Here is a 24093-nt window from a genome sequence, read left to right on the forward strand (position 1 = left end):
CAGTGGGCAGTGTGTAAGCTGCACCATTCCAAGGCTAGCTCCAGGAACCTTGGACTAGATCCACAAAGGGACTTAGCATCCTAAACCAAAAATTTAGACCCTCAAAACCCTGCTCAGCTACCCTTTAACTCTGGGGGACCTAAATTCCCTAGGTGCCGATGATTTTGCCAATAGATGCCCATAGGCACCCATATTTCTGCCACTGAGCATGTGCAAAGTTCCCTCAGTCCTGACACCTGGCACCTAGCTCGCAGCTAAGCCCCAGCAGGATTCACAAACTAGGTATTTCCTGGTCTATTTTGTCTGTGGGGCCCGATCCAGAGGGCATGCCCAGAGGCTGCCTATCAGATCAAGTGCCACATAAAACACTGCTGAAGGGAGACATGGTGATACTCCTCACCCCATTTACTCAATAACTAGAGCACTCATCAGGATGTGGCTCTCCTGGGTTCAAGTCCCCATGCTGCCTGATTCAGAGCAGGGATTTGAACCCAGATCTCCTAGTAACATACCCTAGCCACGGGACCATTCTGGGGTGCTCTCCAAATCTCTTGTCAAAGCTGTTCCACTTTTTACAAGATAATTAAATATTAATTGGAGCAGGGACCAGAAACCAGGACTCCCCTTCCAACTGTGTGCCCTAATCACCAGGTTATAGAGTCAGTTCTCACTCCCATTATGCTCCAATGAATGATTTGAACCTGTGTGTGTATATATGTATATGTAGTGAAAAGGGTGCCTAATCCAGGTCAGCACTAAGTCCAGGAAGAAGTTCAAGGCTGAGAATCTTGAGCAGAAGGAGACTCCTCCCATTAAATGCCTAACTCTCTTTGAGGGGCAGGGATCAGGCAACACCCCTCTTCTTAGCATTTTCTATTAGCTGCCTTAGGCAGCTCTCTGCTCAGCATCCTGGCTTCTGTGAATCCTGTACTTAGGCACCTATCTCTCTCCATACATTGTGTAGGGAGCCTGGGTGCCTAACTCAGAGCTGTAGATTCCACTAGGTGGCATGGTCAAGATTGGTTTCAGAATAGCAGCCATGTTAGTCTGTATCCATAAAAAGAAAAGGAGTACTTGTGGCACCATAGAGACTAACAAATTTATTTGAGCATAAGCATCCGATGAAGTGAGCTGTAGCTCACGAAAGCTTATGCTCAAATAAATTTGTTAGTCTCTAAGGTGCCACATTTCAGAGTAACAGCCGTGTTAGTCTGTATTCGCAAAAAGAAAAGGAGTACTTGTGGCACCTTAGAGACTAACCAATTTATTTGAGCATAAGCTTTCGTGAGCTACAGCTCACTTCATCGGATGCATCCACAAGTGCCACAAGTACTCCTTTTTTTAGAGTCAAGACTGTCCATTCCCTGCCCTTTGGCTCAGTGTGGGGAGTAGAGGCTACACTCAAGGTCTGGGTAGCCCATGTAGAGGTTTCAGAGGGATCACTGCAGGAACATATAACCCAAGTCACAATCTAGCCCAGTATTTAATTTTCTGGGGAATGGAAATGGATATTTTTTCTCTTTCACCACGTAATTGACTGTGATCTTATTGCTCATTTTATTGATTTGTACCTAGGATATATTGTCTGGTAGAATCAGAAAAGTTACATTAATTATTTTTTCTTAATTAAAACACTATTTGTTTTTTATGTGAGATGCGCCTCACATTTCTTGGGATTTGTAAGGGAAAGGTTAGTGGATTGCATTTTCTGTTTGTTGGGGGCTATTAATGAAATATGATGCTATGTTGATTAGTCTAAGAAACAGCAATACTTATTTTAATCCAATACTTGTATGTAAGCATCCAATGTACAATACATACTCTATTTAGCAAATGCACAAGCAGAGGAATCAGACACTAAATTGTGTCTGTAATCCAATCGGAACTAGCTCATGGTTTTCCATGTAAAGAGCAGAAGAAGTGATGAGAACTGTTACAACTACACAGTGGCAAAGTTAAACACATCTAAAGCTTTTTCCATGGTCTGATTGTTGATGTGCAGTCTCTGTGCTTGCTTGCTTTCCTGCTACATTGCTGTGCTCAATTTAATTAAATGCTGCTTGGGACCATGGTTTTATTTTTGTTTTATGTGCACACCACATGGATTTATACTTTCCTTTTTTTTGATGGGGGTGGGTTTTTTTTTTTGCATTTTTATCATATTTTTCCCCATTTCTATTCACTCCTCATCTTAGGATTTCACATCCTCTGAAGCGCGAGTGTAACCACTGCAAGTTCATCCACTGCTGCTACTTGCGAATGCCTGCAACGTGCACAAGGCTCAGACATTATGGGGACAACTCAGGTACTATTTTAACCTCCTAGGAAATGCGTTTATTTCCAGTGAAGAAACTACTTCCCCACTGCACTGAGAATACAAAATGGCTATTTGGATTCCTAGTGTTTGATAACATCATATGGGGGCTAGTTCTGCCGTGCTTACTGATACTGAGTCATATTGAAATCAGTGGGACTACTCCAAGAGTGTGGTCCTACTCCAGGGGAGTAGAAGTGGCAAAATCTGGCCCAAAGAAGAACCATTGGTATCCTGAACATTCATGCTGGCTGTTGACATAGGAACGTTTACATTATAAAGTTTTCTAATTAGAATTCAAGTTAGCAATTTAATTGCAACCAAGTTTAATTTCTACCATTTCAATATTAAAACAAACCAACAAATTCTGCAATCTTGTTAAAACCAAAAGAAATTAAAATGTGTGGAAAGAAGTGCACTTATGTTTACAAACATCGTATAAAGACTATTACAGCAGTGCCCCCTAGTGTTGCTCTAATTAAAGCGTCAGTGTTGTCAAGATAAAATCCCATTTTAAGAAATATATTTATTAGAGGCCAAATCCTGCATCCTTTACTCACATGAGCAAATCATTAAAATATGCAAACAACTAATGGGAGAAGAGCTGTGTGTAAGCTTGAAATATTGTGTCTCTAACCAACAGAAGTTGGGCCAATAAAAGATATTACCTCATCCACTTTGTCTCTCTAAGTGGAGAAGGATCAGACTCCAGGTATTTGTATGTGGGTGAGTTTTGGGGATTTTTGTTTTTAAATTTCTGAACATGGTATTGTTAAGCCTGAAGTATTTTTATAAACTTTTTTAAATTGGGGAAATGTCACTTTTATCAAATTATAAAAGAACTATATTTATTGTTTATTCTTTGTTGTTGTTGCATATCCAGAAGTCGAAACTAAATAAAAAGTCCACGCCTTAAGCCATATTTAGAGTCCTTTTAGAGTTTCATTTTAAGTTGTTTTGAATACGTTAAAAGGACCAATTTGTTACTGGAATTCTGGCTCCCTTGACAACAGTGAGCTTTAAAAAAAAATTAATTTCTTTTAACACTGTAACAGGAGAGAGGTAGGACCAGCAAATCAAATTTTGGGTTATTCATATAGTTGTATGGAATATTAACCACAGAGCTTGACTGTAATCATAGTTTTGTGTTTGAATAATACAGACGTGGTTCATGTATTGAAGTGTATTTGGTCCCTGTTTGTGTGGCCATTTTTTCATATGGCCACAGTGTGCTGGTGAAAGTGTAAATGAATCTTGAAATTCACATGAACAATTTATCTAAAAAAAATCACACCAGAAGCTATTTGTTCATTATGATAATTTAAATTTAACTCATCCATTCAAAGAGCAGAAACAATATCATGCGACTTTGATGACTAATCACACACCACAAATATCAAATGAACAGCGTATGAACACCCCCACAGAGAAATTTGAATAAACTATTTCAACAAATACTTACATCTTAAAAATATCTTTAATATCATTAATGGTTTTGTGGGAATGAGTTTGATAATACAGGAGTTTCCTGGAAAGGAACTCAACATGCAAAAGGAAATATACCAACTATTATCGCTATCTTTTCAGACTCCTGTTTCAAACTTTATGTTCTAAGTTCCCTAACCTTGAGCAGTTGAGGTCATTTGTTCTGATGGCTCTCACTTCTTGATCTGTTTTGTAAACAAAGTATTGGCCATTAATGCTGGCAGGCTACTTATCCTTGCAGCATTAAAACTAATTAAATTGCCAGCAGAGTCTTAAATTCCATTCTTAGGCTAGTCCTGATGTGTGACGAGATATGTCCCTACATGGGGGAAGATATTTGCTAACATACATAAACTAACACAATAATAGATGTAATTAAGGATGAATTACAAAGATCACCATGTTGTCTAAACCTAGCAATATATATACATTCTTTTTGAATCTTCTTCATATGGCTGAATGTAAGGCAGTGTTAATAACCTTGAAAACCATCTCCTGGACTCAAGTTTTTTTCCAGTGTGAATTCCCTAACTACTCTTGTTTTGCTGACCTAGATTCAATTTTAATCTTTTATGGGATCTTTGTTTTAGATTCTCACCTATTTAAACGTAAATTCAGAATAGCACAACTTATTTTGGAATGAACTTACTACAGATATAGAATGCTTCTAAAATCACACTTTCATTTGTCTATGACACGGGTGGACAAACTTTTTGGCCCAAGGGCCACAGCGGGGTTGCGCAACTGTATGGAGGGCTGGATAGGGAAGGCTGTGCCTCCCCAAACAGCCTGGCCCCTGCCCCCTATCTGCCCCCTCCCACTTCCCACCCCCCTCAGAACCCACGACCCATCCAACCCCCCCTGCTCCTTGACCCCTGACCGCCCCATCCCAGGACCCCCCGCCTCTAATTGCTCCCCCCCAGGCCTCCCCATCCAACCCCCCCCCCCCCACTCCCTGTCACCGACTACTACGACCCCTATCCACACCCCCACTCCCTGACAGGCCCCTCGGGACTCCCATGCCCTATCGAATCCACCCTGTTCCCCGTCCTCTGACCCTCCTCCCAGAACCTCCGCCCCCTGGGACCCCACCCCCTATCCCCCTCGCTCCCTGTACCTCACTGCCACGACCCCTATCCACACCCCTGCCCCTAACTGCCCCTCGGGAACCCCAACCCATATCCAACTCCCCCTGCTCCCTGTCCCCTGACTGCCCCCCCGAACCTCTGCGCCATCCAACTGCTCCCTGCTCCTTGTCCCCTGACTGCCCCGGGGACCCCCTTCCCCTTATCTAACCCCGGCTCGCCGCCCCCTTACCATGCCGGAGCCAGCTACGCCGCTGCGCTGCCCGACTGGAGTGGCGGGCCAGAGCGCTGCCCGTGCAGCAGCATGGCTGTGGGGGAGGGGAGACAGCGGGGGAGGGACCGGGGACTAGCCGCCCCGGTCAGGAGCTCAGGGGGCGGGCAGGACTTTGCCACGGGCTGGATGTGGCCCGCGGGCCGTAGTTTGCCCACCTTTGGTCTATGAGCTTTGCGGGTATGTGGTGTCACCAGTTCAGTGTATGGCAGTTTTTGTGTTGCATTTCATCCGATTTTTAGCTTTCTGCTATTAGTTTATATTAAACATTTTTTAACCATAAATACAGTTAGTTATTGTTAAACCACATAGGATCTAATAGATTATTTATTCTGTTGTATTGAGATGGCTACCGTGCCCCTAACCTGTTGACACTCACAAGAGCTGCACAAATTAAAATTCACCCTTTTGCAGAGGGCCAGCATGAGGCCTATGAGAGACAGATGTGATGTTTTGGAAGCATGGAATATTCACACTATTACACACTATTATATTGAGATGTGACAGATGCTATGTGTGACGGGTTCCCCCAAGTTGCCACCTGGAACTGGCATACCACTGAGCCGTCTGACCCACCAGCCTGGGATCCCTCTCACACTGTGCTGCTGTGACAAGTTGCAAAGCCCTCCCAGCTTGCACTTTCACCAGCATTCACACGGGTAGGGACACACCCAGCTGCAGTTATATGCAGGCTCTTTAACCACCAGCCTCGCAGCCTCGGACCCCAGAGCAGTACTGTCCTGCTCTGGTCAAATCTGGCCAGTATATGGGTTTAATACCCAATCCGCCTGTCCCTCAATGTGAAGAGGACCATGCACACTTGTGGTAACCAAGCTGAGATTTTCCCCAGACACCTTAGTCAAACACACACTGATTTGGATTAAAACATAAAATAAGTTTATTAACTACAAAAGGATATAGATTTTAAGTGATTACAGGGGGTCCCTGGTATGCATCTCCCCCTTGTCCATCGTTTCGCATATCCTTCGCTCATCAATAGGGGAATGTGTTCCGATTCATGTTGGTCCCGATCTGCATATCTGTCGTTTGCAACTTACTTGCTTCACTTTTTGTGTCTCTTTTCTGTGGGTGCTTAGCACCCACCGGCAGCCAGCACCTCTTGTCTGCCGGGATCAACTCCTCTCCCCCGCCGCCCAGCGCCTCCTGCCAGCCACGATCAGCTGTTCAGCGGCATGCAGGAGACACTGGAAGGGAGGCGAAGGAGCAGGGAGGGGGCGAGCTTGGAGAATGCGGCAGAACTGGGCAAGAAGAGGCGGGGCAGGCTGTGAGTACAGTACTATACAGTACTACCCATCATGAGTGGAAAACGTGTTCAAAGTCTTAAGAGTGGGCCTGTGTCTAAGAGGCTATGTAAAAGTGTAACACTAGAAGTGAAATTAGATGTTATAAAGCGTACTGAAAGAAGTGGGCATGCAGCCAACGTTCCTCTTATTCTCTGTTTGCCTGCTATGACGATACACACAGGATTTTTAAGAGTGCTGATCAAATTCATGAGAGCACTAGAAGTGCTATGAAATTGTCATAGATGAAGATAACAAAACAGAGAAGCAGTACAATGGAGAAGATGGAATGTTTGCTGGCTGATTGGATTGATGACCTCCATCAAAAGAAAATGCCTGTGAGTTTAAGCTTGATTCAGGAAAAGGCCAGAAGCCTGTATAATGATTTAAAGGAAGGAGAGGGGGAGAGCTCCATAGCAGAAAAGGAGACCTTCAATGCTAGTCATGGGTGGTTCCACAGATTCCAGAAGCATGCCAATCTACATAATGTAAAACTCACAGGAGAAGTGGCTAATGTGGATGAAGAAGCGGCTGAAATGTTTCCTGCGCAGCTAAAGAAAATTGTTTCAGAAGGTGGCTACTCTCCAAAACAAGTTTTTAACGTCAATGAGATGGGTCTTTACTGGAAGAAGATGTCAACGAGGACTTATATTTATCATGATGAGAAGACTGCTCCCGGATTCAAAGCCTCAAAGGACTGCGTAACCCTCCTGCTTGGGAAAAATGCAGAAGGTGATTACTAGTTGAAACCCTTGCTTGCCTACCACAGTGAAAAGCCAAGAGCAATGAGGGGCTACGTTAAGTCTCGTCTCCCCATAATTTGGAAGTCAAACGGAAAGGACTGGATAACACACAATATTTTCCGTGAGTGGTTTGTAGACCATGCTGTCCCTGAATTTAAGGCTTACTGTCAGAAGGAAAATTTGGCCTTTAAGATTCTCCTTCTGCTGGATAATGCAAGTGCCCACAAACTGGACTATGAAGCCCTCTGCCGGAATGTCAATGTCCTATTTTTGCCACCCAACACGACATCGTTGCTGCAACCTATGGACCAGGGTGTAATGGCCACGTTCAAAGCTTATTACCTACGGAGGATGTTCTCCATGCTGATTAAGGAGACGGCAGGTAAAGAAAAGCCCAGTGTAAAGGAGTTTTGGAAGTCCTACAACATCTTGAATGACATGGAAAACATTGACGCACTGGGGGAGGAGGTCACTTCGCAATGTATGAACAGCATTTGGCACCGTGCATGGCCAGATGCTGTTCACAGCTTTGTGGGATTTGATGCCGTTCCTACTCTCCAGCAAGAAATCGTCAAGTTGACAAAGAATGTTGGCTCCAAGGAGGTGGAGGAGGAGGATGTAGAGGAGTTGTTGGAGTCTCATGCTGAAGAACTGACAAATGAGGAACTGATTGAGCTGGACCAACAACGGATATCCTAAGAAAAGAAGGATGATGATGAAGATAACGTAGGGCAGGAAGCCAGGAGTCTGACGGCAAAGAATCTCTCCTGTTTCTTTGGATTGCTGGATGAGATGACGGAAATTATACAGAGCGGAAATCCTTTTTGTGAATGTTCTGCCAAAGTCTCCAGGGTTTCAATGATGCAGTGGCTTGCTACAGGGAGATCTGTCATTCAAAGGTTCATGCAGGAGAGCAGACGTTGATACAATCCTTTTTAGGACTTCTGCAACCGAATAGCCAGCCCAAGTATACCCAGCACCACCCCTACCTAAATTAAGCGTAATTGACACTGTTTTATCTTACTGTATTTACTATATTAAAATGTTCTATGTGTTTGAACAGTGTTAGTAGGATTCTACATTATTTTATTCAATGTTTTATGTGTAAAATATGTACTATATAACCTGTCATTGTAAAAAGGTACATTGTTTAGGCAAAAAGAGCATTGTCATAGGCGAATGTGGTGACAATGTGAACGCATCCCCCTCTTATTCCATTATTTCTTATGGGGAAAAATTCCCCAGTATCAGTTGTTTCGGTATCCGTCGCCCTTTTCAAGAACATAACCCTGACGTATACTGGGGACCCCCTATATAAGTGATAGCAAACAGATCAAAGCAGATTACCTAGTAAATAAACAAAACCACTAGCTGGGTTTAACATACTAGATAGGTAGGATATGAATTAGCAAATTCTCTCCCTGAGTGATAAACAGGCCGGCAGATTCTTAAGGCACAAGCTGCCTTTGCTTTTCAGCTTGGGTTTCCCAGCTTTTCATACACCAGCTAAAAATCCCTTTAGCCTGGGACCATCATTTCCCCCAGTTCAGTCTTTGTTTCTCAGGTGTTTTCAGGTGTGTTGTTGTAGGGAGAGTGAGGTACCATCATGATGCCCGTTCCCCCTTTTATATCTTCTTCTCACTTGCTGGAAAGCTCTTTTGCTGTGACCTGGGTTTCACAGATCCCATTGTGTAGTGCTATCTCTGAGAGGTTTCTATTGTACACAGTTCCTGGGGTAATACTTGTGCTTGTGTGCATTTCCTCAATAAGCCATTAACATTATTTGGCCTTTTTACTGTTGTACCTGAAAGGCTGCTTGTGGGTGTTTTTAAACTCACAACATGTTTCAGTAACACATACATAGCCAAACTTCATAAATTCACAAACAATGATACCACATACAATCCAATGCGATATTAATGTCTAGCAGATCAAGACTTTTAAAATGATACCTCACAAGACATACTTTGTGCAAAACATATCCTAATTATATGACAGTGGTGAAGAAGGGGGTACCAGGGTGTCACACTATGATCACATGGAATCTTCAAAGACTACTGAATCACTATTATATTATAAATGTTATGTATATCTTCATGAGCTGGCTAGGGAGTGTGTTTTTGGCTCAGTGGGTGGGCTAAAAGATATTTTTACAGGAACTAAAGTCATACTGGGGAAGAATTAATGCAAATGCCTAATGTGGATAACAAGTATATGGCAGTTTTGGCCCCTGAGGAAACAGCATATACTGGTTTGACCTGGTTCAAGAGGTTGGTAGTCAAAGAACCTGAAATAGTATGACGACTGCCCTGATCCAGGTGGTCTACCACAATTCAGGTCAACTGTACCTGTATTCCCCCTCCATGGTCCAGCAGGGGCACCCACTCTAGGCCACCAGCTCCTCAGCTGTTACCTCTCTTGAGCAGAGATCTGTATCTCCTTCTCTCCTAGCTGGGGTTTTTCCATGCTTTATAGTTCCTGGCCTACACTATGAGCACCCCATCAAGATAGACTGCCTAAGCAGGCCTGCTTTGCTTTCTCCTCAGAGGCTATCAACAACATAATTGCCCACAGTTACCACACAGCCCTTTCTAAGCAAGCACATTTATTTTTAAGGTGAAAGCATTACAGAGAAAACATATTAAAAACAACAGAAGAACGTATACATATGCTAATAAGCTTACCAGAGATCACCCCCCAATTCCAACAAGGGCGGTAGGAGTCAGTCCTTCAAATCCTACTGTCAAGGTTTCTTCCTCACTCTGAACTCTAGGGTACAGATGTGGGGACCTGCATGAAAACCCCCCTAAGCTTATTTTTACCAGCTTAGGTTAAAACTTCCCCAAGGTACAAACTATTTTACCTTTTGTCCCTGCCACTTTTTTGCTGTTAGACCACCAAGCGTCTAACAAATATAACAGGGAAAGAGCCCACTTGGAAACGTCTTTCCCCTCAAAATCCCCGCAAGCCCTTCATCCTCCTTTCCTGGGGAAGGCTTGATAAAAATCCTCACCAATTTGCATAGGTGAACACAGACCCAAACCCTTGGATCTTAAGAATAAAAAAATCAATCAGGTTCTTAAAAGAAGAATTTTAATTGAAGAAAAAGTAAAAGAATCACCTCTGTAAAATCAGGATGGTAAATACCTTACAGGGTAATCAGATTCAAAACATAGAGAATCCCTCTAGGCTAAATCTTAAGTTACAAAAAGACACAAAAATAGGAATATACATTCCATACAGCACAACTTATTTTATCAGCCATTTAAACAAAACAGAATCTAATGCATATCTAACTAGATTGCTTACTGACTTTTTACAGGAGTTCTGACCTGCATTCCTGCTCTGGTCCCGGCAAAAAACAACACACAGACAGAGAGAACCCTTTGTTTCCCCCTCCTCCAGCTTTGAAAGTATCTTGTCTCCTCATTGGTCATTTTGGTCAGGTGCCAGCGAGGTTGTCTTAGCTTCTTAACCCTTTACAGATGAAAGGGTTTTTCCTCTGGCCAGGAGGGATTTAAAGGTGTTTACCCGTCCCTTTACTTTTATGACACCCATGAAGGGGTTTTTCTGTGGTTACAAGTTCAAAACAGCTATTAGCTCAGAACAAGCACTCCTATGACTCTGTGAACCACTCCTTTATACAGTTTAAACCTTTGATCTTGGGACCTTGGGAACAGGTAATCAACAGACAATCACCCCCTCCTCAGAGTATAGTTTCAAAGAATAGAGGGGGGGAACATCAGTTTGCATACATCTTCCATCTAGATATTTCCCAGGAAGTCCTCTGAACACACATTGTGCCAAAAGTTCATTCTTGTCTGCCACGTTGTTTCATATAGTTCTTTGATCATTCAGGTCCAAAATAATACATAATGTTTGCATTTAATACAATGCATATATACTTAATTCAGTAAGATGTGCCAAAGTTTTTGCAGGAAATTGCCATAAATCTCACAAGGCCAATCTCATGCAATTCAAGAACTGATGTGAAACTGTTACCAAGACAGACGGGCCCTGTGGAAAGGACCTGAAGTACTTTAATCCTATCAGGGTCTCAGTATGGAAGATGGGTGACTGCCTAGTAAAGTAAGAACTTAAGTACACATAAGAACATAAGAATGGCCCTACTGGGTCAGAACAAAGGTCCATCTAGCCCAGTATCCTGTCTTCTGACAGTGTCCGGTGCCAGGTGCCCGAGAGGGAATGAACAGGACAGGTAATCATCAAGTGATCCATCCCCTGTTGCTCATTCCCAGCTTCTGGCAAACAGAAGGTAGGGACACCATTCCTGCCCATCCTGGCTAATAGCCATTGATTGACCTATCCTCCATGAATTTACCTAGTTCTTTTTTGAACCCTCTTATGGTCTTGGCCTTCGCAACATCCTCTGGCAAGGGGTTCCAGAGGTTGACTGTGCGTTGTGTGAAGAAATACTTCCTTTTATTTGTTTTAAACCTGCTGCCTATTAATTTCTTTTGGTGACCCCTAATTCTTGTGTTATGAGAAGTAGTAAATAACACTTCCTTATCTACTTTCTCTAAACCAGTCATGATTTTATAGACCTCAATCATATCTCCCCATAGCTGTCTCTTTTCCAAGCTGAAAAGTCCCAGTCTTATTAATCTCTCCTCATATGGAAGCCGTTCCATACCCCTAATAAGTTTTGTTGCCCTTTTCTGAACCTTTTCCAACTCCAGTATATCTTTTTTGAGATGGGGTGACCACATCTGCACACAGTATTCAAGATGTGGGCGTACCATGGATTTATATAGAGGGTAAAAAGATATTTTCTGTCCTATTATCTATCTATCTCTTAATTATTCCCAGCATTCTGTTCCCTTTTTTGACTGCCGCTGCACATTGGGGATGTTTTCAGAGAACTATCCACAATGACTCCAAGATCTCTTTCTTGAGTGGTAGCAGCTAATTTAGGCCCCATCATTTTATATGCATAGTTAGGATTATGCTTTCCAATGTGCATTACTTTGCATTATCAACATTAAATTTCATCTATCATTTTGTTGCCCAGTCACCCAGTTTTGAGAGATCCTTTTGTATCTCTTCGTAGTCTGCCTGGATCTTAACTATCTTTAGTAATTTTGTATCATCTGCAAATTTTGCCACCTCACTGTTTACCCCTTTTTCCAGATCATTTATGAATATGTTGAATAGGATTGGACCCAAAACAGACCCCTGGGGGATACTACTATTTCCTTTTCTCCATTCTGAGAAATGATCATTTATATCTACCCTTTGTTTCCTATCTTTTAACCAGTTACCAATCCATGAGAGCACCTTCCCTCTTATCCCATGGCAGCTTACTTTGCATAAGAGCCTTTGGTGAGGGACCTTGTCAAAGGCTTTTTGAAAATCTAAGTACACTATATACACTGGATGCCCTTGGTCCACGTGCTTGTTGACCCCCTCAAAGAATTCTAGTAGATTGGTGAGGCATGATTTCCCTTTACTAAAACCATGTTGACTCCTCCTCAACAAATTATGTTAATCTATATGTCTGACAATATTGTTCTTTATTATAGTTTCAACCAGTTTGTCTGGCACTGAAGTCAGGCTTACAGGCCTGTAATTGCTGGGATCACCTCTGGAGCCCTTTTTAAAAGTTGGTGTCACATTAGCTATCCTCCAGTCATCTGGTACAGAAGCTGATTTAAATGATAGGTTACAGACTACAGTTAGAAGTTCTGCAATTTCACATTTGAGTTCCTTCAGAACTCTTGGGTAAATACCATCTGGTCCTGGTGACTTATTGCTGTTTAATTTATCAATCTGTTCCAAAACCTCCTCTAATGTTTCCTCAATCTGGGACAGTTCCTCAGATCTGTCACCTAAAAAGAATGGCTCATGTTTGGGAATCTCCCTCACATCCTCAGCCGTGAAGAGGGGTGCAAAGAATTCATTTAGTTTCTCCTCAATGGCCTTATCATCCTTGAGTGGTCCTTTAGCACCTCTATTGTCCAGTGGCCCCACTGGTTGTTTAGCAGGCTTCCTGCTTCTGATGTACTTAAAAAAATTTTGCTGTTACTTTTTGAATCTTTGGCTAGCTGTGCCTCAAATTCTTTTTTGCCCTTCCTAATTGTATTTTTACACTTCATTTGCCAGTGTTTATGCTCCTTTCAATTTTCCTCACTAGGATTTAACTTCTGCTTTTTGAAGGATGCCTTTTTGCCTCTCACTGCTTCTTTTACTTTGTTGTTTAGCCACGGTGGCTCTTTTTTGGTTCTCTTACTATGTTTTTTAATTTGGGCTTGTCATAAATATAAAGGGAAGGGTAACCACTTTCTGTATACAGTGCTATAAAATCCCTCCTGCCAGAGGCAAAACCCTTTCACCTGTAAAGGGTTAAGACGCTAAGATAACCTCGCTGACACCTGACCAAAATGACCAATGAGGAGACAAGATACTTTCAAAGTTGGAGTGGGGGAAACAAAGGGTCTGTCTGTCTGTGTGATGCTTTTGCCGGGAACAGAGCAGGAATGCAGCCTTACAACTGTTATTTAGTAAGTAATCTAGCTAGAAATGCATTAGATTTTCTTTTGTTTAATGGCTGGTAAAATAAGATGTGCTGTATGGAATGTATATTCCTGTTTTTGTGTCTTTTTGTAACTTAAGCTTTTGCCTAGAGGGATTCTCTATGTTTTGAATCTGATTACCCTGTAAGGTATTTACCATCCTGATTTTACAGAGGTGATTCTTTTACCTTTTCTTTAATTAAAATTCTTCTTTTAAGATCCTGATTGATTTTTAATTGTTCTTAAGATCCAAGGGTTTGGGTCTGTGTTCACCTATGCAAATTGGTGAGGATTTTTATCAAGCCTTTCCCAGGAAAGGAGGGTGTAGGGCTTGGGGGGATATTTTGCGGGAAGACGTCTCCAAGTGGTCTCTTTCCCTGTTCTTTGTTTAACATGCTTGGTGGTGGCAGCATAGGGTTCAAGGACAAGGCAAAGTTTGTACCTTGGGGAAGTTTTTAACCTAAGCGGGTAAGAATAAGCTTGGGGGGTCTTTCATGCAGGTCCCCACATCTGTACCCTAGAGTTCAGAGGGGGAAGGAACCTTGACAGGGGTATACATTGAAGTTGAGCCTCTATTATGGTGTCTTTAAAAAGTTTCAATGCAGCTTGCAGAGATTTCACTTTTGGCTCCCTACCCTTTAACTTCTGTTTAACTAACCTCCTCATTTTTGTATAGTTCCCCTTTCTGAATTAAATGCTACAATGTTGGGCCACTGTGGTGTTTTCCTGCCACAGGGATATTAAATTTAATTATATTATGGTCACTATTACCAAGCGGTCCAGGTATATTCACTTCTTGGACCAGATCCTGTGTTCCACTTAGGACTAAATCAAGAATTGCCTCTCCTCTGGTGGGTTCCAGGACCAGCTGCTCCAAGAAGCTGTCATTTAAGGTGTCTAGAAACTTTATCTCTGCATCCTGTCCTGAGGTGACATGTAGCCAGTCAATATGGGGATAATTGAAACCCCATTATTATTATTATTATTATTGAGTTTTTTATTTTAATAGTGTCTCTAATCTGCCTAAGCATTTCACAGTCAATATCACTATCCTGGTCAGGTGGTCGGTAATATATCCCTACAGCTATATTCTTTTTATTAGAGCATGGAATTTCTATCCATAGAGATTCTATGGTACAGTTTGATTCATTTACGATTTTTACTTCATTTGATTCTATGCTTTCTTTCGCATATAATGCCACTCCCGCACCAGCACGACCTGTTCTGTCCTTCCTATATATTTTGTACTCTGGTATTACTGTATCCCATTGATTATCCTCACTCCACCAAGTTTCTGTGATGCCTGTTATTTCAATATCCTCATTTAATATGAGGCACTCTAGTTCACCCATTTTATTACTTAGACTTCTGGCATTGGTATATAAGCACTTTAAAAACTTATCTCCTTTTAGCGGTGTTGCATTACACGATGTAATTGAATGGGACTCTTTTTTTATTTGACCGTTTCTGATCAGACCCTGCCTGTATTTTATCATTTTCCATCCTCTCGTCCTCACTAGGACATAGAGATTCTCTATTAATAGGTCCTCTCCTAAGGGATGTCCAAACCATTTGCTCTTCCACACCTTTCGGCTTTCCCCCAGCCCTTAGTTTAATAACTGCTCTACAACCTTTTTAATGTTGAGTGCCAGCAATCTGGTTCCATTTTGGTTTAGGTGGAGCCTATCCTTCCTGCATAGGCTCCCCCTTTCCCAAAAGTTTTCCCAGTTCCTAATAAATCTAAACCTCTCCTCCCTACACCATCATGTCATCCACGCATTAAGACTGTGGAGTTCTGCCTGTCTAACTGTCTCTGCGCGTGAAACTTGGAGTATCTCAGAGAATGCTATCATGGAGGTCGTGAACTTCAATCTCTTACCTAGCAGCCTAAATTTGGCCTCCAGGACCTCTCTTGTATCCTTGCCTATGTCATTGGTACCTACATGTACCACGACCACTGGCTCCTCCCCAGCACTACACATAAGTCTATCTAGATGTGTCGAGAAATCCGCAACCTTCGCACCAGGCAGGCAAGTCACCATGCGGTTCTTGCCATGGGGGTGGGACCGTTCTACTGTGTCCCGGAAAGTCTCATCTGTGTACCTCTCCGTCTCCCTCAGCTCCTCCAGTTCAGCCACTCTGGTCTCCAAAGCCCGTACACGGTCTTTGAGGGCCAGGAGCTCCTTGCACCGAATGCACATATACACCACCTGCCCATAAGGCAAGCAATCATACATGCTGCATTGGGTGCAATAAACTGGATAGCAACCACTCTGTTGTGGGACTTCTGCCTGCATTCTCTTTTTACTCCTGCAGCTGGGTCCTTTGTTGTTGTTTTGTTTGTATCAAGGGGCTTTTAAGTTTAAAGAATGTTGAGTTCTAGCCCCTGCTCACACTGCCCCTGGAGAACTCCCTCACAAAACTCCTGTTAGCCGCTCCTGTTCGTTAAAACTGGAATATAAGCCGTTTATTGCTTTTAAGATAAGATTTCAGAGTTTGCTTTTGTTCTGAATAAATAGTATTCTACTTTATGGGAGACAGTTGGTCACTAGTTAATCCTGTCATTGCCCATGAGAGAACAGGACTAAAGGCAGACCTGCTAAAATAATCAAGATGAATTGCAAAAGTCCATAGCCTAGGTCTAGCGGGAGAGCATCGCAGAGTTCCCTCAAAGAGGCCATGAAGGGATCAGAGGTGCAGTTACCTTGGGATTAATTAACTCAATTAAATCCTGCTGAAAATCTATTTTGACCCTATTAAGTGAGATTTAAGTTGTTCATAGGTCTTTTATTGGCCCTCTGCCCTGCAACTCCATGTGACAACAAAAAGTTTTGGGATCCCTTCCCATGAGTATTGGGATAATTTTCCACATTCCATAAAGAAAGGGAGGGAGGTTGCACCCCCCCTTAAGGTGTTCCTGCCCCTCCCCCCCGCCCCCAAGAAGGTGGCAACATCCACAATTGATCATCTTTGCCACAGAGGAGTAGCTCCAGCATTATAAATACATCAAATCATTCAGATGGGAAGAAGAGCACTAAATCCTGTACTGCTCTAAAAGCAAAGAGAGAGTGGGAATTGAGGGCATGAAAATGATAATATGTGTGCTTCATGTAAGCTCACTATCAAATCTGAATATTTGAATCAAATGAATCTACTTCGTAAGAGTAAATTTCTTTTTCTGGGGGCCTGTGTGCACATAATGAATTTGATGTAATCTACATCTCTCTTCTTAAATACATCTGTGTGTGAAGTGCTGTGTGCACACCAGTAATTACTTTGTGCCCAACTATCAGTCAGGTGAAACTGCTTAGCTGCTTTTTTTCATCTCTGATGTCTTATGCTTTGTCTTCACTGCTAAAAGAAAGTTGCATGTTTACCAGGGCTGTTGATTAGTCACAGTTAACTCACGCGATTAACTCAAAAAATGAATCATGATTAATCGCAGTTTTAATCAAACTGTTAAACAGTAAAATACCAAATGAAACTTATTAAATATTTTGGATGTTTTTCTACATTTTCAAATATACTGATTTAAATTACAATACAGAATACAAAGAGTACAGTGCTCACTTTATATTATTCTTTTTATTGCAAAGATTTGCACTGTGAAAATGATAAACAAAAGAAATCGTATTTTTCAATTCACCTCATACAAGTACCATAATGCAATCTCTCTATCGTGAAAGTGCAATTTACAAATGTAGATTTTTTTTGTTACATAACTTCACTCAAAACCAAAACAGTGTAAAACTTTAGAGCCTACTAGTCCGCTCAGTCCTACTTATTGTTCAGCCAATCACTAAGACAAACAAGTCTGTTTACATTTACAGAAGATAATGCTGCCCACTTCTTATTTACAATGTCACCTGAAAGTGAGAACAGCCATTCACATGGCACTTTTGTAGCCAGCATTGTACGGTATTTTTCGTGCCAGATATGCTAAGCCCTTCATGCTTCGGCCACCATTCCAGAGGACATGCTTCTATGCTGATGACGCTCATTAGAAAAAAATGTGTTAATTAAATTTTGACTGAACTCCTTGGGGGAGAATAGTATGTCTTCTTCTCTGTTTTACCCACATTCGATGATGTATTTCATATTATACCTGTCTTGGATGATTACCCAACATATGTTGTTCATTTTAAGAACACTTTCACTGCAGATTTAAAAAAACGCGAAGAAGATACCAATGTGAGATTTCTAAAGATAGCTACAGCACTCAACCCAAGAATCTGAAGTGCCTTCCAAAATCTGAGAGGGATGAGGTGTGCAGCATGCTTTCAGAAGTCTTAAAAGAGCAACACTCCGATGTGGAAACTACGAACCCGAACCACCAAAAACGAAAATCAGTCTTCTGCTGGTGGCATCTGACTAAGATGATTAAAGTGAACATGCGTCGGTCTGCACTGCTTTGGATTGTTATTGAGCAGAACCCATTATCAACATGGACGCATGTCCTCTGGAATGGTGGTTGAAGATGAAGATTAAGATCTGAATCTTTAGCACATCTGGCACGTAAATATCTTGTGATGCCAGCTTCAACAGTGCCATGCAAAAGTCTGTAGCTCACGAAAGCTTATGCTCAAATAAATTGGTTAGTCTCTAAGGTGCCACAAGTACTCCTTTTCTTATTGTAAACAAGAAGCGGGCAGCATTATCTCCTGAAAATGTAAACAAACTTGTTTGTCTGAGTGATTGGCTGAACAAATAGGACTGAGTGGACTTGTAGGCTCTAACGTTTTACATTGTTTTATTTTTGAATGCAGTTATTTTTTGTACACAGTTCTACATTTGTAAGTTCAACTTTCATGATAAAGAGATAGCACTATAGTACTGGTATGAAGTGAATTGAAAAATACTATTGGTTTTGTTTTTTACAGCACAAATATTTGTAATAAAAATAAAGTGAGCACTGTACACTTTGTGTTCTGTGTTGTAATTGAAATCAATATATTATAAAATGTAGAAAACATCCAAAAATATTTAAATAAATGGTATTCTATTATTGTTTTAACAGTGCGATTAATCATGATTAATCTTTTTAATTGCATGACAGCCCTCATGTTTACCTCAGGTAAACTGACACATGTGAACTGTCCTGGGGGAAATACTCAGTAGTTATGATGAGGCACTTTAGTTTTACTGAAAGTAAAACTGTGTTTGATCTCGGTGAGTTTACTTCGAGGTAAAACTGAAGTGCTTTGTCATTACTGTGTCTTTACCTTGGGATAGTGCATGAGTGTGAATTACCTTGGGGTAAAATCATACCTTTCCTTAGCAGTGAAGACAAGGTTACAGAAGGTGTCCCCTGAAACAGCTGTTGACCTGACTATCAACTAAAGCGGAACACTAAAGTGCATTTCCCATTCTGGTTAAGATGCTGATTTGTGACAGATATATTAAATATCATACTGAAAATGTTCCAGACATCAGCAACTGGTTTTCAATAACTATATACACTCGTGTTAATTCTTTAAAGTGATGCTATGGTAGATACAGAGAGCATTTTCTCCTAGCATGTATACTGTGAAACCCAACTTATTTATTCATTTGTTTTTGTATGTTCAATTCAAATTCCAAATTCAAATAAATTCAATTCAATTCCAAACTTGCATTAATCTACCTCAGATTTAAACTATGTATAAAATTAAATACATTATCCCATCAGTTCATTTTTTAATTATATATTAACTAAGTTCTGAGCTACTGTAGTGGGGGCTTGTAATTAACTATGTCTGTGTGGTGCAGTGGGACAGTAAAAGCAGCCATTTTGATTTTCCCAGTTAGGAATCCTGCCTTCCACAAACACCCTTTTGATGCTCATAGAGTGTATTCTACCAACACTGGGGCCTGTTTGTTAGAACTGCATAGTTGTCAATGTGCTTGCTGGAAATGTGGCAAGATAGTTTCACTGGGGCACAGATGCCAAACAAAAAATCATTTAGATGGGCAACCCATAAAAGTGAAGTAAGTGCTGCTTTATGCCACATTCCTCTATACACTTACCGTAGAACACCTATTCATTTTTGTGTGCCTAAAATGGAGTATCTGAACAGGGAAAGAAGGCAAAACATGGAAGTCAAAGGTACATGTGTTTTACCAAAAAAACAAAACAACGCTACAGGGTTTCAAGGACATGTCAAAGCTCGGGGCTGTTTTTGCAAGGGTTAGCAATCTTTGTGAAAATTTTGACATTCACATAGGTCTTTCCAAATTGTGCAGAGCACATGGTGGATTTTGCTAGCTTCACCAGTGTCTTGTTGACTTTGAGCCAGATTCTCCAGGACAATCAGTGCAGAGGGGCTGGATGCTGAAAGCAGAGAATGCTCCTTGTGAAGAGAAACTCTCTGCAGGCATAAACCCTGACCTCAACCCCCTCTTCCTTCAGCATGGGGAGAGAGATGGTGGTATGGGGGCATGCTGAAAGGTATGCTCTGCTTTACTGATTCTCAACAAGTGTAAGGTCGATTAGGACTTCATGCCACTGGCATAACTTAGAGCAGCTACTAAACTGCACTCACTGACTGCTACTTGAGCTGGCCTGGCACAGAATGAAGGAGATATAATTGGCTTCTAACAGTTTCCCTTATACCTAGTGGAACTCAATGCACAGAATCGAGCCTTTTGAATCTTGCAGTTGGATGGGACAGCAGTTTGACCTTTTATTTGGCTCACTGGTCTTCGTTGACATACACTGAAGGATATTCCAGGAACCATTTGGGGGACTTTTGCTATGTGGTGCTTTCTTCCTCCTCCTGCTATTTTTCATCTCTGTGAGTTTGAAACATGGCTATTATCAGGATAGTGGTCAGAATTATTCCATGCTTCTGACTGATCACTCTGCAGTGGTCTTAGTACTGCTGTCTTGAATAAATGAAGTTTATTTATGGATGGCACATCCAAAAAAACACAGGCGTTCAGTGTTCTTCCTCATTTATTCCAACTCATGCATTTTCTGTTAACACTGACTTGATTGATTTTTTTCAGTTACAAACAAGATCTCTTATGGTTGGATTACAGCAGAGTTCGCTCTATCTGGGACTATAATCATCTTCTAGTGCTACCACTTCCGAATTACTTTCCAAATTTCAGAAAGTACTTTCAGAGTAATATGGGGACTATAGAGCTCACTTTGATAACCGCTCAGTTAGACTACAGCAATGACTTGTCCTGTGGTCTCCCTGAAGAACTTTTGCATGGGCTCCAACTTGTGCGCAATGATATTACTCTTATTTTAACTCACTCACAATAGACTGAAGTGAGTAACTGCAGCTATAAAGAAATTTTACAGCCTCTCTGGGAAATATTAAATCACTTTGAAATTGGTTAATGCCTTATAAAGCAGAGTGCAATTTAGGTCAGATGTCTGATGCTCTGCATTCTGTGTTATGCTCTCAATTAAAGGTATTTTTAGACTGATAATGAACACCCCCTTTTGTTATGTTCTTACATTTTCTTTCATAAGAAAGCTGTCCCATCCTACATGACAAACCATCAAGATTCCTTAAAGATTTCATTTTGTCCTAACCACTAAAGAATACCATAGTCTTCTCTAATTAAAGTTTACTCCAAAAAAGTTGAATGAAAGTGGAGCTTATATTGTTAAATGTTCAATAAGCATTGGGATAGAGTGTCAAATTGTATATGTGATAAACCAGATATATGGGGTCAAACTGAATTCTGTGGAGTTACATCAGAGATACAGTTGACTTAGGTTTTTGGTTTGAGAAGGTTTGGATGCTTCCTTGAGAGGATTTTATAAGATGTTCACAGCACTAGAAGTTTATTTTGCCCAGTAAGGGATGTAAGGCTTTTCATGAGTCTTATTCTTACACAACTCCGACTGGGGCCACAAAAGTAGAGACTAAGGCACAAGCCAGACTCTATATCGCTGGTTCTGATCTACTTCCTTATGAGCTGTCTGGACCCAGCTACTATTTCTGAATGAAAGCTAAAATGTGTATTGTGTGCTAAGAAAATAGTCCTGGTTGGGATTTATAATTCTGGTTAATAGACTCAATCCAATCTAATCTCTTTATTTTCTTAGTCCTGTTCTGATTCACGTTTGTACTTTGGATTTTTAAAGTACATCTTGATTGCTTTATATGAAAGGTGCTTTTATTCTTACCTTGTAGTGCCTTGCATTATACAAGGATACAACCGACAAACACTGTGTACAAAGACAAAGTTAAAACAGACAGTGATACTGGGAATCAATTCAACTAATTAAGGAGTCTAGATGAACAAACCCAAACAACAAGGAGTCCGGTGGCACCTTAAAGACTAACAGATTTATTTGGGCATAAGCTTTCATGGGTAAAAAACCACTTCTTCAGATGCATGGAGTAAAAATTACAGATGCAGGCATTATATAATGACACATGAAGAGAAGGAAGTTACCTCACAAGTGGAGAACCAGTGTTGACAGGGCCAATTCGATCAGGGTGGATGTAGTCCACTCCCAATAATAGATGAGGAGGTTTTATGTAGGGACTGTCTGGTTTGGCCAGTGTACATGGCAGAGGGGCCTTACTTGCACATGATGGTGTGGCTGATTTGGTTGGAGCCTCTGATGGTGTCGCTAGAGTAGATATGGGGACAGAATAGGCAATGAGGTTTGCTACAGGGATTGGTTCCTGGGTTAGTGTTTCTGTGATGTGATTTCTGGGTACCTGTCTCATTCTATCAATCTGTTTCCTCACTTCCCCAGGTGGGTATTGTAGTTTTAAAAATGCTTGATAAAGATCTTGTAGGTGTTTGTCTCTGTCTCAGGGATTGGAGCAAATTTGGTTGTATCTTAGGGCTTGGCTGTAGACAATGGATTGTGCGATGTGTCCTGGATGGAAGCTGGAGGCAAGTATAGCGGTCAGTAGATTTCCGGTATAGGGTGGTGTTTACGTGACCATCACTTATTTGCACTGTAGTGTCCAGGAAGTGGATCTCTTGTGTGGACTGGTCCAGGCTGAGGTTGATGGTGGGGTGGAAATTGTTGACAGCCAGGTGGAATTCTTCAAGGGCCTCCTTCCGGTAGGTCCATATGATGAAGATGTCATCAATGTAGCGCAAGTAGAGGAGGGATGCTAGGGGACAAGAGCTGAGGAAACATTGTTCTAAGTCAGCCGTAAAGATGTTGGCATACTGTGAGGCCGTGCAGTATCCAGAAATCACCTACTACAGGACAGACCCAACAAGGAAAATAACAGAACACCACTGGCCATCACATACAGCCCCCAGCTAAAACCTCTCCAGCACATTATCAACGATCTACAACGTATCCTGGAAAACGATCCCTCACTCTCACAGACCTTGGGAGGCAGGCCAGTCCTCACTTACAAACAGCCCCCCAACCTGAAGCAAATATTCACCAGCAACCACAGACCACACTACAGAAACACTAACCCAGGAACCAATCCCTGTAGCAAACCTCGTTGCCTACTCTGTCCCCATATCTACTCTAGCAACACCATCAGAGGACCCAACCACATCGGCAACACCATCAGAGGCTCATTCACCTGCACATCTGCTAATGTTATATATGCCATCATGTGCCAGCAATGCCCCTCTGCCATGTACATTGGCCAAACCGGACAGTCCTTATGTAAAAGAATAAATGGACACAAATCGGACATCAGAAATGATAACATACAAAAGCCAGTAGGAGAACACTTCAATCTTCCTGGATGTTCTATAACAGATTTGAAAGTAGCTATACTTGAACAAAAAAACTTCAGAAGCAGACTTCAAAGAGAAACAGCAGAACTAAAATTCATTTGCAAATTTAACACCATTAATTTGGGCTTGAATGGGGACTGGGAGTGGCTGGCTCATTACAAAAGCAGCTTTGCCTCTCCTGGAATTGACACCTCCTCATCTATTATTGGGAGTGGACTACATCCACCCTGATCGAATTGGCCCTGTCAGCACTGGTTCTCCACTAGTGAGGTAACTCCCTTTTCTTCATGTGTCAGTATATAATGCTTGCATCTGTAATTTTCACTCCATGCATCTGAAGAAGTGGTTTTTTACCCACGAAAGCTTATGCCCAAATAAATCTGTTACTCTTTAAGGTGCCACTGGACTCCCTGTTGGTTTTGGGGATACAGACTAACATGGCTACTCCCTGGTACTTAAACCCAAACAAGTTTGTGGATGATACCAAGCAGAGAGATTTGCAAGCGCTGTGAGGGACTGAATTAGAATTCAAAATGATCTTGACAAACTGGAGAAATCGTCTGAAATAAACAGGATGAAAGTGAATAAGGACAAATGCAAAATACTGCACTTAGGAAAGAATAATCAATTGCACAAATAGAAAATGGGAAATGACTGCATAGGAAGGAGTACTGCAGAAAAGGACCTGG

The 24093-nt window shown here is 41.6% G+C and overlaps 1 protein-coding gene across 4 annotated transcripts in view; it reads left to right on the forward strand.

Annotated features, from left to right (window-relative positions):
* Positions 1-24093, forward strand: part of DLGAP2 (DLG associated protein 2) — a 694939-nt gene that overhangs the window by 50866 nt on the left and 619980 nt on the right. Inside the window, exon 2 of one of the 4 annotated variants that reach the window (XM_043542330.1) lies at positions 2196-2305. The exons of the other annotated variants lie outside the window; for them this stretch is intronic. Within the exon in view, the coding sequence (XP_043398265.1) occupies positions 2291-2305 (15 nt within the window). The 5' untranslated portion in view covers positions 2196-2290. The remainder of the gene's footprint in view (positions 1-2195; positions 2306-24093) is intronic. 4 annotated transcript variants of the gene reach the window in all.

Source organism: Chelonia mydas, chromosome 3, assembly GCF_015237465.2.
Source record: "Chelonia mydas isolate rCheMyd1 chromosome 3, rCheMyd1.pri.v2, whole genome shotgun sequence".
Classification (NCBI taxonomy): domain Eukaryota; kingdom Metazoa; phylum Chordata; order Testudines; family Cheloniidae; genus Chelonia; species Chelonia mydas.